Source organism: Zootoca vivipara, chromosome 9, assembly GCF_963506605.1.
Source record: "Zootoca vivipara chromosome 9, rZooViv1.1, whole genome shotgun sequence".
Taxonomy (NCBI): Eukaryota; Metazoa; Chordata; class Lepidosauria; order Squamata; family Lacertidae; genus Zootoca; species Zootoca vivipara.
This window is the reverse complement of record NC_083284.1, coordinates 62371967-62390176: the sequence shown is the minus strand read 5'-3', so window position 1 is coordinate 62390176 and position 18210 is coordinate 62371967. Positions and strand designations below refer to the sequence as shown.

Genomic DNA, 18210 nt, shown 5'->3' with positions numbered 1-18210 from the left:
AATTTGTGGGTGCCCGGCCCCTTAATGGGGAATTTTGTGGGTGCTCGGGCACCCCAGGGAGTTGGCACCTATGCGACTGCTTGCATCGGAATTCGGATCGGCAGGGCTGCACTGCAGAGGTGGGAGGGATTCTGTGGGTTATCCATCCAACCCCCTGCAAAGCAGGAATCTCAACACGGGGTCCCCCACCCATTATTAAATATACCGCCCTATACCCGGGGGTCTCAATATGAAACCCTGCAAGCGGTTTGATTGTCACGCCACTAGCAGACACATTGAGAAATAGCCAACAATGCTTTCCTACGTAAAGGTTTCAAAGAACCGAAACTCCCATATCTTTGCTGCTACTTTTTGGGGGGCGGGGACTGAGACATCCAAGACTTCCGCCGGGGGCTTATAGAGACGCGAACCAGGAAGCGCCTGCTTCAGGTTATCGGCGCGCGACTCTTCTTTTTTCTTACCTCTGCGGCTGCGATCTCCTGGGTGACGCGGACGCGGTTGAGGCAGTTGAGCGCGCATGCGCACTCCGCCCCGTTGCCCTCCCTCACACCCCTCCGTGCGGCGGCCCCCTTTTAAACAACGCCATAGCAAAGGCGAAAGATGCAGGTGAGGCCCTGAGGGAGAGCGGCGGTTGGGCCGCGCGCGCGCAACGCTGTGCCTCAGGGGTGGGCCGTGAGGCCTATTATTAGGCAGAGCAGCCCCGCCGCCCGTGGGGGCCGCTTCTCGGGGCTTTAAGAGGCGTCGTCTTGGCCGCTCGCCTTCCGCGAGGGGGAAGCGCAGCACAAAGCTCCCCTTCAAGGACTTCTGGGGCTGTTCATTTTTTCTCCTGGGCTCTCTGTGCCTTCAAAAGCTTCGCGACAGGCAGACATTCAACAGGCGGAATCGCCTGTGGGGAGAGAGAGCTGTTGGATATTGGGGAGGGGGGCTTTTAATAATATTACCTGTCAGGAAAAAAAACAAGCAACTATGCATTGGCCTCTGCCTGTCACAGCTGTGTGGCAAGGGGATTAGAGAGAGAGAGCGAGAGAGAGAGAATCCCTGCCTATTTTACAAGAACTATACCATTCGGTATTCCATTATTACAGCCATCAAAACTTATTTACCCTGTTGAATTTATCTTAATGCTGCCAGTGTTTTCAGCTGTGCAGTTATTTCCCATATATTCAATAAAGGTTTTCCAATCTTCTCGAAAGGTGGCAAGCGATTATTCAACAGGTGAAGCGTAGAGATGCAGCGTGTTATATAGCTGTTAAAAAAAAAAAAGCACACGATCTCCGACAGAGAAAAATGTGGCAGCTCTAGCGAGGACTAGGATCATCTTGCCTTTGAATGAGCATTCAAATCTTGTTCTGGAAAATCTTGCTAATTTAGGGGGGGAATGGCTTTTGGGGACCTTTTGCTAGCTAGCTGGTTTTAATCCATTGTTCTGGCAGGAAAAGGCTGCTTTGTTATAACTGACAGAAATGTAGTCTTCCACTACAAAAGTTTGTGCTAGATTGAAGCTGCAATACTATACCTAGGGGTAAGCCACATTAGTGGGACTTACTTTTTGAGTAGACCGCTGGAGGATTAAACCAAAACGAGTTTTTATAGATTTCAGAGAGAGTGCTTAATTTCTAGAAAAAGTGATGCTGGGGCTGAAAGTACTTCTTTTCTCAAATATTTTTTATTATTATTTAGTCAGCTAAAGTACTTCTGATCTTCCCCTTAATCCCAGATGAGTGGGGAACGTTTAGTGAGAAAAACACTTTCCATTTGCTTAAGGTACTTAAATTTGCATCTTATGTTCTGGAGCTGAGCAAGAGTAGTGAAAATCAAAATACATCTGACAATGAGCCCTGGGAGAAATTAAGCCCTCCAAGACTTTTTTTTGGCCATAGAAAGCAGTTATTCTTTTGGGTATCTAAACATCTAACAATCCTAAGAGGTCTCATTGAAGAGATGCATACACAAAACTTATTTTTCTTTATGTTGTCATGTAAGTGTGTGTGTGCTGCTTATAATAATTTGTTTGCTTCTCACAGGCAACTTTAAAGCATGTATGTTTAAAAGGTTTACAAGATGTACCTTGAAGAGGAATTCCTTTGAGCCGATAGATATTTAACTGCTTTTTCTCCAACTGGAGAATACACCTGAGAAATATAGCATCAGTGGAGAATCAGAATACAGGTGGCAACCATTTTAGGCACATCCAATTGACGTGCAATCACTGATGTGTGGGTCCTTTTGGACCTGGAAAAAGGCAGAACGGGGACGGAATGGGACAGGAAGCACTTATATGTGCTCTACGGAATGGGGGCCGGGAACCGAACCCCAGCATGAAATTATCACAACCTATATATATGAGGCTTGCAGAACATATCAGTTACCATAAGTCCTCTTCACAGATCTTGCTACAAAGTGTACAGTACATGGATTCTGTGTTTCCTCTTCACTGGTATTTTTTCCATTTCCAGTAAGGATTTTGGAGCAAGAACTGCAGGAAGCTGTTCTTTTGGAATTAGTGCTAGGAATTCCAGTAAGGGTTGCTTCAGTTATTGAAAATTTGTTGCATTGCATATGCTTGCACTCTCAGGCCTCTCTGTAATCACGTCTGTTCTTATTTTTATAACAAACACTCCCAGAGAACTGTTCCTCAGTAATCTTCAATATGAAATATTTATTGATTAATGTCTTTCAACCTCTACCCATTTTGCCTGCTGTCTATCCTCTGCTGCAATAGATATTTGGGCGGGGAAGAGTAGAACTGAAATTAGGGAAGATGCAAAAAAGCCAAAATACATGCCTAGAGTTTTCTTCCTATGGTGCTTCATTCTCTCCTTTGAAACAGTCTTCCTGTGCTATTTACTGTCCAGCTTCCCAGTATATTATTTTCCTTTATACTGGAGGAAACCCTCAGGGTGTAAAACATGCACTGCTTCATGCACTATTACTCCTGCATGTGGTCCTCCCACCCCTCAGTTAAGTGACATTTATACTGGATAAATTAAAGCAGGCTTCCCCAAATGTTTTGGACTATAAATCCCATCATCCCAACCAGCATGACCAATTGCCAAGGATGATGAAAAGAGTAGTCCAAAGCATCTAGAAGGCGTCAGGCTGGGAAAGTCTGCTCTAAAGCAAGTGTAGGGAATATTTACGGTAGCCCTCCAGATTTTGTTGAACCACAATTCCCATCAGCCCCAGCAAGCATAGCCAATGGCCAGGGATGCTGATCAGAGTTGTAGCTCAGCAACACCTGAAGAGCCAAAGGTTCCATACAGCTGCTATAAAGCTTCAATTCCACAGCTGTTACCTGTTTGGGGGATTATGCAATTTTGCCTGTTTTGTCTCCAAAATTTAGCAGAAAGTACTTAGAACAGCTTCTGTGTGTATGCCTTTATAAAAATATATTTATTGGTTTTTCTAGCATTGCAGAAAGTTGGTAATTGTTTTTTTTCTGAATTAGGTATGCCTTGTAAATGAAAAAAGAAAAATTGAAAACATTTAATAATTGTGCATCTTTAACTGTCAATTTCTTTCCATAGCGAGTATTTACCCTGTCTGAAAGGGATGCGCCTAGTTCGCCTGTGCAATTTGCTTGGCAAAAAACTGTAGGAAACTACATTGCTGTTGCAGGGTAAGATAATAAAGATTTATTTATTGTATATGTTAATTAACTAAACAGATGAATCAGATTTTGTCATAGAAAGCAGTTTACATACTTTAATAATATTTACAGATGTATGAAAGATGACCATCATAATGATTATTCCTCTTCTGTTCTTTTTTAAAATTTTTAGACACAATCACACTGTAAAAATCTTCGATCGCCATGGTCAAAAGAAAAATGAAATTAATTTACCAGGGTAAGTCTTGTACAATTTTGTGAAAGGAAAATATTACTTTTAGGCAAATTCAACATTAGATTATCTGATTTGTTTGGCATAAATGCCTTCAAAAATGGTGTGGGGGGGGGGAAGGTTATGAAATTGGATGAGATTAGACTGCACTTTATTTTAGGAGAGCAGAATTGTGGGGAATGAATATCTCCTTCAAGGAGCTAGTCAGGTTTACATTTCCACTCAGTTTCATATTTTTGAACCAAATATTGAAAGTATCCGGTTAATACTTTCTGTGTTTCCTTAGCAACTGCATTGCTATGGACTGGGATCAAGATGGTGATACCTTAGCAATAATTGCTGATAAAGCCATTTCCATTTATCTGTGGGATGCCAACACAAACAAAATCAGCCTAATAGACACTAGCATGAGGTAAGCAAAAATTGTACCGTATATATCCAGGCCAGTTTATACCTTTAGTATAATTGCAACCTGAAATTAATACAGGGCATAGGTTGTGTTGTTTAAATGGGAGAAGTTTTCAGTTGTAGTTTTATGAATGAAGTTTCCTTGCTGGTAGCACAGGTTCTGTAGGGTTGCCGTATTTCATTTCCTCCTAAAGTTGTTGGTAGCTTGGGGGAGGGGGGAATTGAGCTTTTTTTCCCCCCACCATAAAAAAGGATTTTATAATTGACTTGCCTAAGATCCAGGACAAAGCACCACCTTTTGGAAATCCCCCCCAGCCGTCTATTCTGCTTTTGAAATCCCAGTAACGTCCAGGAGAATCCAGACATATGTCAGCCCTAGGTTCTGTATCACCAAGCTGAATGGTGCAAGGAGGGCACAGACCTAATTTTCTCATTTTATGAAATTCTTTCCAGAAGAAACCTTATTAGAATTCAGAACATTGATCAGTCAGTTCTGACTGGTACTTTCAGCTTGTTCGTTGTTACTTACACAGTGGTACCTCAGTTTATGAACTCAATTGGTTCCAGAAGTCTGTTCATAAACTGAAGCGTTCATAAACTGAAGCAAACTTTCCCATTGAAAGTAATGGAAAGTGAATTAATCCGTTCCAGATGGGTCCACGGCCTTTGTAAACCGAGGTGTTCATAAACCGAGGTTCCACTGTATTGTCATCTTCAGGGATATGGGTGGGTAAAAGAGAAACCATGTACAGATGACAGGAGGGGAGAGTGTTCTACTTGAGGGTTTTCCCACTGGTATCTGTGATTTTTTTTTAAAAGCTAAATCTAAAGTTGCCGATTTACTCAGTGGTGGCTATCTAGTCTTTTATATATTGTATGTGTCTGGATTATTAATGTATTTGGATGACTTTTTGATTTTATGATTTTATTGTTTAACTTATGCCAATAAAGGCCAGTAACTGTAACAATAACAACAGATTGTGGACTATATGGGCCATTGGCCTGATCCAGCAGGCTCCTCTTATGTTATTATGAGTGTGTATTGCTAATACTGAAAAGGAATGTGGCAGAACCTATGTCAGTAAACAAGAAGTAAAGTAAGGACAGGCCTATTAATTTTTCTCATAGGAAATGTTGTAGAGCAATTTGGCTTACCCTATTGTGCAAACCAGGCCATCACTTGAATGCCAATCATCAGTTTTCTACTACAGTATCATATCTGCTCCTGCTTTTATGATCTTCAACCAAGTACTTTCTCTCTCTTCTTACTGCTGTTTCCTTAAATATTGTCAAATAAAAATAGTAATCCATTCAACATTCTTGTTGTTACAGTGGAACTTCGTTTTTCGAACATAATCTGTTCCAGAAGTCCGTTCGACTTCTGAAATGTTCAAAAACTGAGAATCAGAGGACTGTCAGCAAGTTCAGGGGGGTGGGGGTGGGAATGAGAAATGTGCCTTGGAAGCCGTTTGACTTCCGAGGTGTGTTTGAAAATGGAAGCATTCACTCGGCTGTCGAAACATTTGGCAGCCGAGACGTGTGAAAACTGAGGTTTGACTGTATTGAAAGCCTTGTTTCATTTTTTATTACAGGGAACCAATGTCTTTCTTACGTTGGTCAAAAGCTGAACCCTTACTTGCTGCTGGAACAGCTAAGGGAAATGTACTAATATATAACCACCAAACTTCTCGCAAGATTCCTATCCTTGGTCAGTACCATTATAAAATTAGTGAACTTCCATGTGGGGGGAGAGTAGAAATTTGCTCGCTGTATTAAAATCTAGTTAATATTGTAGATGAGGAACCTGTGATCTACCAGATGGTGTTGAACTTCAACATCCATCAGGCCCAGCCAGCATGGCCAATGGTCAAGGATGATGGGATTTGTAGTCCAAAAATATTAGGCGAGCCACAGGTTCCTATGCTATTTGTCTGTTGCGTTTTCTTTTATTAACTCACAGTTTTTCAGCTTAAAATGATAATTGTATTATTGGATCACATACTTAACATCCATGCATTGTTCAATATCTTTAGGGAGCAAATTGTCATTTTTCTATGTGAATTTGTTTTACCAGGTAAGCACACCAAACGGATTACATGTGGTTGTTGGAGCGGTGGGAAATTCATAGCATTAGGCGGTGAGGACAAACTGGTAACAATTAGCAACCACGAAGGAGATACAATCAGAGTGGTAATAAACCTACATTGTTGTTATGCACAAGATTATAACAGTTAGTTATATGAAAAAATGCCTTCGGCCCCATTTGCTCTATGTGTGAATGTTAATGTGTGAGAGAAAGCAGAAGAGAATTGGTTACAAACCAAATGCCTGTTTGAGCCAGTTTAAGTTTCACATTTGAATTACCGTATTTTTTGCTCCATAAGACGTACTTTTTTCCTCCTAAATAGTAAGAGGAAATGTCTCTGCGTCTTATGGAGCGAATGCATGGTCCCTGGATCCGACTTGCCCAGAAGTGAAAAGCAGATCGTGCTTTTTTTTTTTTTAAGAAAGAGGTAAAGGCTAACAAGAGGGAAAGAGAACCCGCTCAGCAGCTGATTGCAAGAGATCGGGGAGGGAGATAAGAGAAGCTAGCTCCCTTCCCAGCCCCAGCCCCTTGCCCAGGCCTCCATTGTTGTGTTTCCTCAGCGACATGTGACTGGCTGATTAGATTATCTGTCTGGAAACTGTAGAAATGGCTCCCTTTCCTTTCCTTTCCTAAAGAAGCTGCAGAACTGTGAGTTGAACTCCATAAAAACTGGATCCCCCCCCTTTGCAAGGTAAGCTGCACAACTTTGAGCTGATGCTCAAAAAAATGGAGCTTTCCCCCTTTGCAAAAAAAAAAAAAACCTGCACAACTGTGAGCTGATCTCCCCAAAAAACAGGGCTTTCCCCCTTTCCTCCTCTAAAAATTAGGTGCGTCTTTTTGTCAGGTGCGTCTTATGGAGCGAAAAATATGGTGCGGACTTAGGAAATGAAAAAGAACAAAAACAAACCAGTGTTGTGTGTGAAAATATCCTGGGTTACTGTTCAAGAATCTGTGTAGTTTAAACATTGGTTGTAGCTTTGCTTTTTATTGGAGCAACTTCTATTAGTGAGAGTGCCCAATCTTTAAAAACAACAACTGTAAGATGCTTGAAAGGTCATCCATGATAACCTACACCAGTTATTTTTGTCCCCATTTTTTCTCCGTGTCTTTCCCTGCCTCTTTCTCCCAGAGGGCCGTGAAGAGGCTAATTAACTGATTGGGGATCTCCATATAGATAGATAGGCACTTTCTAAGTCCTAGGATACAGTCTGCTAAGGATATTATTTTATCATTTTGGTTTTATGCTTATTTTGTACAATGCATTATTTTGTTAGCTGCTTTGAGTTCCTCAATGAGAAAAAGAAGCATGATCCAAATTTTGTAACTATAGGAGAAACTAATGTCAGGAATGGTGTTGCTGTTGATTGTATGTGGTGTTCTAAGAATCAAACCATTGTTCCCAGCTGGCTGGCATCAGTGATTTTCCATGAAGGCATTATTTAAAATCTCAGGCCACATATAATTCTTTCTTCCTTGACAGAGTCTTAAGGCAAGCAGATGAAAGGCTTTATAAGGTGGAATGGAGAAAATATGACAGCTGTATTCCAAACATTACATTATTGTAGAGAACAGGAAGCACAGCCAGTTTGTGCATCTAGTTCCTCCACACAAAGTTAGTGTCCAAAGCTGCCTTTGGAATTGAGGTTGATAGCTGTTAATATTACTGTATTAACACCTGAAAAATCATTTCATTGTTTTGTGGTTTTCCTGTCAATGGTCTAGTTTGCTCTTAGCAGTAAATCATGATTTATTAAACTAAGACTTAGCGCTATGTGTGAACCTAGCCCGGTGACTTAACTGTGGTACATTTACTGCCAACAAGCCATTATCTGAACCTAGGTCTTTGTTTTTGCTTTACTTTACAAACCTTGCTTTGTTTTAACTATGGCTTTGTGTTGCATGTGAACTCAGTACCCTTCCTTAACTAGGCACTCGCCAAACTACAAAGGCATGAAGGAAGAGTAGCTGGAAAACAAACATTGGAGGGGGAAAGCCATAGTTTGTTTATCATCTGTGGGACAACTTGTGGTTAACTTGTGATTTATTAACAAACCATGGCGTAATGTTATGGGTATACCAGGCCAGTGTAACTGCTTCAAAAAATAAAATTACCTATTCTATTAATCTTGGAACCTTGTTCTTGCAGACAACAGTGAGAGGAGAACCCAGTGATATGGAGTTTATAGTAATGAAAACTGATAATAGAACAGGAGGAAATGAGACCACAGTAAGTATTTAACAACACAGCAGTATATATTGCTTGACACCAAAGGGGCTTTGGAAAGAAAGCAATAAGGGAAAGTTATAACACAAGAAAATAAAATACAAATTTTGTTTGTCATAAGAATTCCAAAATTAGATTGTAGCTCTGAGATGTTAATGTCATTCTTATCATAAGAGCTTTATCATGTTACTTGACAAGGCACAGTAAAAGATTTAAGATAGGTGTCTTTGATTTTCTTACCAGCTGATGCTTACAAAGGCTATCTTAGAAATAAATAATCATGTCAGGAGAAGAATTTCTAATCCTCTTAAGGAACACTGCCATTGCATTATTACCGTAAGGTGATTCTGGTGTTGTTCAATATATTATTTTCTTTTCTCTCTTTTTTTCCAGGTATGCATTGTCGTTGCTCAGAAAACCCTGTATATTTATAATTTCAGAGATCCAGAGAACCCAATTGAACTGGCGTTTCAGCCACGTTACGGGAACATTGTCTCTTATAAATGGTAAAGCCATTCACCAACCTAGTAAGATCGCATGAAAGAGAGTGCTCGAGCATTATAGACATTTCCAGATGGGTAGCTGACAAGCTGTATTAATTTATTGAAGTAAAAACAGCAGAGAGTAGTATTCTGCCATAACCTTCCACGAACATTGTCAACTTCAGCAGTGCCCAAAAGCTTCTGCCATAATAAATTGCTTTTATAAATGTTTTGTGCTAGGATGGGTTTTGTGCTGCTGCTTTAGTCAGGGAAGTCTGAGTACTTTATAACAGGGTGGAGAAGCTTTGTCTGTCTGGATGTTGCTAGACTGCAACTTCTATCATCGCTGAGATGATTGCTCATGTTGGCTGAGGCTGATGGGAGCTGAACAGCTGGAGGGCAACAGGTTCCAAATCCCTGCTTTTATAGACTAAAAAGTCAATGCTCTTGAAAAGAGATGCAAATGCAATTGTTCCAGTGTTTCCTAGTAGTTTAATTTTGAAATAGAATTTGGTTTTCTGTGAACAATACCATTCCCCACCCTCCCCAGCCAGCTCACAATTTTGAGATTGTGTCTTCAACTTTTCTGCAGCCATGTTGCTTGACCGGTTTTGATCATACTGTTGAAATCTTTATAGGTATGGTGATAATTACATCATGATAGGGTTCTCGCTTGGCTGTTTTGTGGTGATTTCTACACACGTTCGAGAGATTGGCCATGAGATCTTTCAGGCATATGATCATAAAGATAACCTGACTAGCATTGCAATATCACAGTCACTTAACAAAGTTGCATCATGTGGAGATAACTGGTGAGTCATGTTTTCATATGAAGCCCTTAAAATACAAGATATCACAAAGAAAGTGCTAATATTGACTCTGAAAATGCTGTTCTAGAACAGTTTGAGGTCATGTTAAGAATTTAGTACCCTGATCAAGAGATCTGTTTGGTTTCTGACAGAAGCTGTTATCTTTCATGTGCCAATATGCTATCTTACTTATTCCAAGGGAGAAAGCAATTCTGCACCAGTTGTAACTTTTATACCATCTTCAAGGACAGCCCCATACTACAGTAGTCTTAATTGAGATGTTATCAGAGTATGTAGTGCCATAGCTAAACTATCCCAATCCAAGAACACTGAAGCTGACGAGCCAGGTCAAACTGGGTACAGTAAAGGTACTTCATGCCACAGATCCACCTTTGCTTTTAGTGACAATGACTCCAAGAGTACCCCAGGCTACAAATCGGCTCCTTCTGGTGTGTGGGAGATGCAGCTCCATCCAGATCAGGTTGTCTGCCCAAGTCCCAGACCCAGGAAGTACTCAGCAAACAGTACCTTCAACTTATTGTGTAGTAAGTTAACTCTGAAGGAAGTTATTGTCTTTCTATTTTAGCATCAAGATTCATGACTTGTCAGATTTGAATGAAATGTATGCAATAATAAACTTGGAGGATGAAAATAAAGGTATGACCCCTTCCAGATTTACCTGATTGCTTGCCAAATCATATAAAACAGATTCTGAATTTGCATTAGCATCATGCTTATATAAAGAAATGTGATGCAGTAACTACAGTTTGTGGATTGGACCAACCAGACTTGGGTTCCAACTCTCACTCAGCTGAGGTTTGCTATTAATAACCTTAATGTGACCTGTGACTTTCTTAAGACAATCCTTCAAACCATACTGTGGAATATTTGAAACAAACAAGTGACAAGCCTTGGATTAGAAATTTCTGCTTCCAGTTAGCTGCAAACCACAGTTTGCTGTTTGAATGTGCCAAACCATGGTTTACTCAATAACTTGCCCACTGGCTAGGATCTTTGGGAAGGGAGAGCTTTTTATCTCTTCCCCACATGTGTGAAAGGAAGGTGGGAAGCAGCATTGAAGCCCAGTTCTTGCCACTTTCTCTCAGACTAGCCTTCCTCATTGGGTTGTGGAAAGGATAAAATATAACACTACCGGTATATAAGCTGCCCTGAGATTCTTGAAGGAAGGGCAGAGCAGAAGTGCAATTCATTGCTAATGTGCCCATTGTAGCTTACATAATTCCCCCAAGACTTGGGGACAAGGTGGGCTAGCAACTTAAATACAGAATTAGAAATACTGTAAAGGTATATATTGTTGTGTATGACGTTGTGCTAATCTGACACAGGTAGGTTACTCTTTAAGACACAATATGCTTTTTAGTGATAAAGGTATTGCTTCTTGGATTTCTAAGATAAAATACTGTTGTTGTTTTTACAAAACCTCATTGATATTTTAGGTCTAGATCAGTTGTCATGGACAGACGATGGACAATTGCTGGCAGTGTCTACGAAGAAAGGGACTATCCATGTCTTCTTGACAAAACTTCCCATTCTTGGAGACTCATACAGCACACGGATCGCATACCTCACCTCGCTTCTTGAAGTGACCGTTGCCAACCACATTGAAAGTGTATAGTACTTCATTCATTTTAAAGTTTAGTTAGGTGTAACATTTTGTTTTATGGTAAGCAGTTCTCAGCAAAAGCGGTATGGTCTGTCTTGGCAGGAGCTACCAATTACAGTTTCTGTGGAAGTTGAGCCCAACTTTGTGGCTATTGGCCATTATCACTTGGCTGTGGGCATGAATAATCGGGCATGGTTTTATGTTCTTGGAGAGAGCAGTAAGTATATCTCTAGTTCCATTATTCCACATTGAAGTAGTGTAGCACTGCTGTATTTTATTGAATTAATGGTTATTCTATCGTATGTTAGTAAGTTTATTGCTTCAGATAGTACCCTTAGTGTTAAAACAGCTAATTATACCTCTTGTAAGACGTTACAGGACCCACAATTTAGATGATGTAAGAATAATATGAAACAATTATTATTGGTTACAGGTAGGTAGCCGTGTTGGTTTGAGTCAAAGCAAAATAAAAAAATACCTTCAGTAGCACCTTAAAGACCAACTAAGTTTATATTTTGGTATGAGCTTTCGTGTGCATGCACACGAAAGCTCATACCAAAATATAAACTTAGTTGGTCTTTAAGGTGCTACTGAAGGAATTATTATTGAGATTATGAAAGAAAGATGGAGCATTTCGTCTTCATGTGGGCTAGATAGCCCTGACAGTCAGAATATGATTGCATTGTTCCAAATATTTGAAGTATTTTAAATAGCCAAGGACATGTTCAAAAGAGAGAATCGTGACAAAATTTCACCCCACATTTTGCAGGTGTAAAAAAGCTCAAGGACATGGAATATCTTGGAACAGTAGCCAGTATGTGCCTTAATTCTGACTATGCTGCTGCACGTTTTGAGGGTAAAGTTCAGTTGCATATGGTAAGTATATTAGGCATCCTGAACTCCCCAGAGTCGCATGAACTGCTAGAATAGAGCTGGACGAGAAACTCCTAATTATGTAATCTTCTGTGATGCATTTGATCTAGATAACCAGTTAATTTCCAGTCTAATTTAGCAGCTGGTTACTGGAGAACAAGAAGCTAAATGTACCACTGAGATTAGTCTCGGGCAACTGAAGGGCAAAAAGTTTTGGATAATTATATAGTTGGTGTAAAAATCCTCTTGAGATTTGGGGTGGCTAGTGGAGATTTATGACTCATTAAAGGGGGAAAGGATGAGGCTGAGATTGATACAGTATGCAGCTAGCTTCCTTAATTTCAGATTATGAGCTGGTGAAACCTGTTCACTTTTTATTGCTGATAAAAAAAACCTTTGCTTTGCTGTATTATTTTAGATAGAAAGTGAACGCTCCAATACCCAGGAAGAACGGGAAACTAGACTCTTCCCAGATACAGATGATAAAAATAAAATTTTGTGCCATGCTTTAACCAATGATTTCCTCATCTATGGTACTGATGTAAGTATTTGTTTCAAACTGTGGATGCCATCTTAGTAGTATGAAATGTTAATTATTAAGAATACCGGTTGCATTTTGTGCATGTACATTTCATGATACTCCTTGGTTCTATTCCACAATCTCTTACGAATAACCAAAACAAGTGAGACACAATGGGAGAAAAGGGGGGCAAAAGAAAGAAGCAAAATTCATGCCCCCTTTCCCTTTCCTGTGGCCGCATCCCTCTGTCATTCATCTTCTCTCACATTCTCCCCTCTTGAAAGATGCCACTTGGTGTCCTGCCTTTTCAGCAAACCTAGTGGTCTCTTTCAACAGGTGGCCACCTCCTTCCTTTTAGCTAACAACATGTAGGAGAGGGTTAAGAGGGGTTTTGTAACCTTTCCTTTTCACTCTTGATCTTTTTCAGCAGTGAAGGGTCAGACAGCCCCACTTCTCACTGCTGAAAGAATCCTCAATACCAGTTGAGAACCAAAGGAGTATGTCCTGAGGAACTGAGTGCCAAAGGAGAGACCCCTGTGGAGAGAGCAGAGGTTTTCAACCTTTTTGAGTCCATGGCTCCCTTGACTAACTCCATTTTTTTCTGCAGCACTCCTGTGGGTCTCAGGAGTCCAGTTATGTTACCCCCTTGCCTGCAGAGCCGGCAGCCTCTCACCCCTTTTCAAACACCCTCCCTTGTGGAGTGTTCCCTCAGCCTCCTCTCCTCTCCCCTTGGGGGTCCTCTGGGCAGCCACTGCAGCCACTCCTGGTTTCTGAGGTGCTCCCCTGCCCAAAGAGAGGGGCCTCTTCTCACTACCCCACAGGAGCCTGGGAAGAGGATGCCTCCAGCCTTAGTGGCCCAACGGAGACTGGCCAAAGGTGAATGTGAGGCCAGTACCTTACTTTGGGAGACAGCAGTGTCAGCAGTAGGCACTGCTGGGCCTGCAAGGCAGAAAGGCTCCCCTTCAGCACCGGGTTCTCAGCTCCCAGGCAAGCACACAGCAAGCACAAGAAAGGCCAGTGCAGCGCTTGCCTGCCTGTCCATTCACAACAGCAAGGGTTGGCTGATGGCTGGGATTCCTCACCCGCTTGCTTGCTTGCTTGCTTGCTTGCTTGCTTGCTTGCTTGCTTGCTTGCTTGCTTGCTTGCTTGCTTGCTTGTTCCAAGGCTGCCTCAGCTCCTGGCAACAGGCACCCATTGGCCAGCCCCAGAGGCACCATTCGTGTGGGGAACTTGTAGCCAGGGCTGTTGCAGCAAATAGCTGTGTAGGTGGCAGACACACAAGAGGGGACCAGAGGAGGGAGGAAAGGAAAGAAGGACAAAGGCCTGTGTTCCCTGCGGCACCCCGACTATCCTTCAAGGCACCCCAGGGTGCCATGGCACACTGGTTGAAAACCACTTAACTAGGGGATAGGGGAGTATCCTTGGTCTGGGTGAGTGAAAATACGTTTTTTGTAAGGGAAGTAGTAGAAGGAGGGAAGACTCGGAGTTGGTCCACCCAGCCAATATAATTGCTCCACCCTCCAATCCTTGTACTTTATTATCACCATCTGTCATTGGTATTCCTCAGTGGCATATGGAAAATGTTCCTCTGCAGTATTCGTCCAGATCTGATTTGAGAGTTGGTTGTTCCAAATGCCACTCCCTAATATGTTTCTTCATGTGTAGGGACTCCCCTACCTTTTTCTTGCAGTGGAGGAGGAAATCCTCGGATGGGTGGACCCTCTGACTCGCTCCACTAGGCAGGGCCATGTAAATTAAGCAAATCTTAACTCACTGCGTGGTAGAGTGACACCCCCCCCACCCAACACTGGCCAACCTAGCTACCTGTGCAGGTTTACTTTGTCTTCCACTGTTCTCCTAGGAGAGGCCTTAATCTACACAGTTCTTGTCTGTGGAGAGATAAGAGAGAAAATGTTCTGGGGGGAGCAGTTTTGGCTTGGCCGTGGCTCAGAATCCCTTGAGGGCTCACAGCCTGATTTTCTCTGCAAACTCTTTGAAGCATGAGGTGTCAGGAGGAGAAGCTGCTCAAGGCGATAGGAGTGTCTACCCAATGAGAGCAGCTACCCTCAGTTTCAATGAGGAGCTTGTAATTAATTGTTCCTTTGTCGGTTCTCAAGCCAAAAATGTTTTGCTGGTCTGGTTCTCTGGATTGCCTACTTCAGCTGCAAATGCATTACTTTTTTAGGCTCTAATGCTAGTATTGTGGCTCTTATTTTTGTTGGTTTGTTAGACTGGTGGTTTTCAGTATTTCTACATTGAAGATTGGCAGTTTGTGAATGAGTACCGCCATTCCGTCAGTGTGAGAAACATCTTCCCCGATCCCAATGGGTCTAGATTAGTTTTCATTGATGACAAAAGTGATGGATTTGTTTACTGTCCGGTAAGTTATTTATTCCATTCCTAATTTATAGGTTGCATTTTTTCCATACAGACTTTTGCTTTTTTTTCTCATTTTTAGTCCACCCATCTTCTAAAGATAGGTACTTAGTATAAATAGGTTTATTCTGTTTTATTTTCAAAAATCTGTGAGGTCATTGGGATGAGAAACTGACATGCTAGATGCCACAAAGTAAGCATTTGAACCAGGTCTCTCCAGTCTAAGTAAAACACGATGGTCTATTGAACCATGCCAGCTCTCTCCTGTAGATTGTGAAATTGATTGTGGGCTTCGTTACCCAAAACCACACACATTTTGAACTGCTTTAGTTGTCATGGTGGGCTTCCTCTGTTCATGTCCATTACTATTGTTCTCTGATTATGCTTTACCTTATTTAAACATCAGTAAACCCCTGAGGGCCTGCCCTGAGACTAGGTTCAGAGGCAATTCTGTCCTGTCATGGCTAGTAACAGTCAGCATATAATCCTTATATCTGCCCCACTTCCCATTTCCTTCACTGTCCCTCCTCACAGGTCTCCAATGAAGCCGACAAGATGGGGGGAAGCCTTGCCAACTCCAATTTGCTTTTTTTATTGACAATTATTTTTATTGACTTTCCAATATAAACCCAATTACAAAAATTAGTTCAAACTTAATACAATTTTGTTAAGAGGCTTCCCGTGCACCATTCTTGATGGATCTTTATGATCTAATATTACTGTGTTTCATAGTCTTACTTATTTCTATTACATTCCATTTTTCAAAATTATCACATAATAGCTGCACTCTTTATGATTTTTACTCCTGTTACTATATTATTTAACTTCCAGAAAAAGGCTTCAAGTGAGGAACCATAGCTTTTTTTGTTTTTATCCCGTGTGCATCCAAAAGTCAGTTGTTGGTCCTCTTGGTCTTATATGTCTCTCTGATGTTTTCCTTTTTCCTGCGGCATTTGGGGCTATCTCCGTACACTGTTGTTGTATTCCAGCCTGGTTGGGGCAGAGCTGCAACTTCAAGGTTAAACCCTCTTCTTTCTCCGGCTCAGCTCCTTCCCATAATACTCAAGCAGTTCCAAATCAACAACAGCAGATCCCTCTTTCACTGGCACCAAATCAACTAGTTCCAGAAATTCACCAGCTGAGAAGGGAGGGGAAAGGTGGCACCATTCCTCTTTCAACATCCAAAAAGCCCTCACACTGCTTTCCTTGCACGGCTACAATAGCATTTTTTTAAAGGTTATATCTCAACCTCTCCATTATCTTTCAGTCTTTTTTTAGGGGGGGGGGGTTAGGCTCTTAACTCCCAATGACATTCTTCCAAACAAAACAAGCAGGCTATCCCGCAGCCCCCCTTACTCCTTTCAAGCCACATGCAGCTTTACATCTTTTAAATCTCAGTGTTACATTGTACATCAAACTATCTTCACTTGTCTATCTTAAAATTCAATATTAGAGGGTTGCTGAACCATAAATGTAAAAACTTCTATGAAATATAGCAGAGTACCCCCTTCTCCTCCATCCATCTCCAGCACAAGATAGAATCTTCTCCCAATTTCAAATCTCAGTTCCATGCAGCTGATTGTCCGTGGTTATAATGTCTATCTCCTCCGGTGCATGCCTATTCTTAATGCCAATTAGAACCTCTGCATCCAATGGCGATTTGGTTTTTTTTGCTTCAAGCGAAGTGCGGTGAGCCATTAGGACCCATGGTCACCTGCACCTTCCATGCCCCAAGAGGTTTATAGGAGATGGTTTAACCCATCCATCCCCCTTTTTTCAGCCTGTGCCTCTCTCCAATGTTGAGAGACCCATCGCTATGGCGTGGGACAAGAATCGGAAGCGCACTCTGCTTTTATTTTAAATTGCATTGTTTGTATGAGCACCAGTGCCTGCCTGCCTGCCCTTTTGGATGTGTGGGTGGGTCGGGTCAGGTCGAGGGGACCATATGAAAGTGACAGTACTTTTCCCTTACCTTCTCTGTTTCACTGAGTAGAGTGAAGGAAATGACTATGCCAGAGGTGCTCATATTGCTAGAAAAGAGAGGAATTGAGTAAGAGAGCGGTGCCTTTTAATAGTAACCAAACTATATCCTATTTCAGTACTTTTTATTGCTTTTCTTAGATGTCCATATTTCTGTTGCACTGTGACCAAATGAATGGGGGGGGGTGGAATTTGGATCTGTAAGTTCAGAATTTGGATCTGTAAGATCTGTAAGATCCCCATTGCGAACACCTTAGATTGCAGCTGTTAATATGGGAATGGGGTGCACCTGACTCTTTTAAAATGCCAATGTAACTCCAAAATTAATTAGATCTCATTAACATTTTATTTAGAAATTAATTTTACACTGCTGCCTTTTGTAGGTAACTGATATTGCCTTTGAGATCCCAAATTTCCAGCCAACCATCAAGGGTATTCTGTGGGAAAATTGGCCAATGGACAAAGGTGTCTTTGTTGCTTACGATGATGACAAAATATACACATACATCTTTCACAAGGATACTATACAAGGTAGTGTAAAGTTGCATTATTATTCCAACAGTGTACATTTTGCAGAGCAGCTGAAAGAAAATCCCTTGAAGCTTACAATATAAAATACATGATTGGTGGAGGAAAGACATAGCAAAACACAGAACAAATGGATTAACGGAATTTTAGGTTGGTTGTGTAATTCAGTAGTACTCAATATTTATTTTGTACCTTTGTGATTTGGGTCTATAGGACAGTGAACAACAGTAGAACTTCTGGTGTTAGGTTATTTCAGTGGGTTTTATTCTCAAGTGGCTGTATGTCAGATTACAACAATAATGGATTATTAGAGCCAGTTAAGCCACAAGCTAGGCTGTGCCAGTTAGGCTGTGCCAGTTATTCTGACTTTCCTTTTAAATATATGGTCATAACTGCTAGGAACAAAATTCCAGAAAGTAGAAATTCTAAACTAGCTATGGCTAAGCCACTGCTTTCGT

The 18210-nt window shown here is 41.3% G+C and overlaps 1 protein-coding gene across 6 annotated transcripts in view; it reads left to right on the top strand.

Annotated features, from left to right (window-relative positions):
* The first annotated feature begins 521 nt into the window (after window positions 1-521).
* WDR19 (WD repeat domain 19) overlaps window positions 522-18210 on the top strand; it is a 44425-nt gene continuing 26736 nt past the window's right edge. For 2 of the 6 annotated variants that reach the window (XM_035111897.2, XM_060278904.1), the window contains exons 1-16: window positions 522-606; window positions 3528-3619; window positions 3783-3848; window positions 4129-4254; window positions 5843-5958; window positions 6325-6440; window positions 8483-8563; window positions 8954-9066; window positions 9681-9854; window positions 10438-10508; window positions 11309-11481; window positions 11578-11692; window positions 12245-12351; window positions 12767-12889; window positions 15099-15248; window positions 17608-17755. In XM_035111897.2, the coding sequence (XP_034967788.2) occupies window positions 601-606; window positions 3528-3619; window positions 3783-3848; window positions 4129-4254; window positions 5843-5958; window positions 6325-6440; window positions 8483-8563; window positions 8954-9066; window positions 9681-9854; window positions 10438-10508; window positions 11309-11481; window positions 11578-11692; window positions 12245-12351; window positions 12767-12889; window positions 15099-15248; window positions 17608-17755 (1777 nt within the window). In that variant the 5' untranslated portion in view covers window positions 522-600. Of the gene's footprint in view, window positions 607-1960; window positions 1979-3527; window positions 3620-3782; window positions 3849-4128; window positions 4255-5842; window positions 5959-6324; window positions 6441-6486; window positions 7949-8482; window positions 8564-8953; window positions 9067-9680; window positions 9855-10437; window positions 10509-11308; window positions 11482-11577; window positions 11693-12244; window positions 12352-12766; window positions 12890-15098; window positions 15249-17607; window positions 17756-18210 lie in introns of those variants that run through there. The other 4 variants (XM_060278908.1, XM_060278905.1, XM_060278907.1 and 1 more) reach the window with 4 other exon arrangements.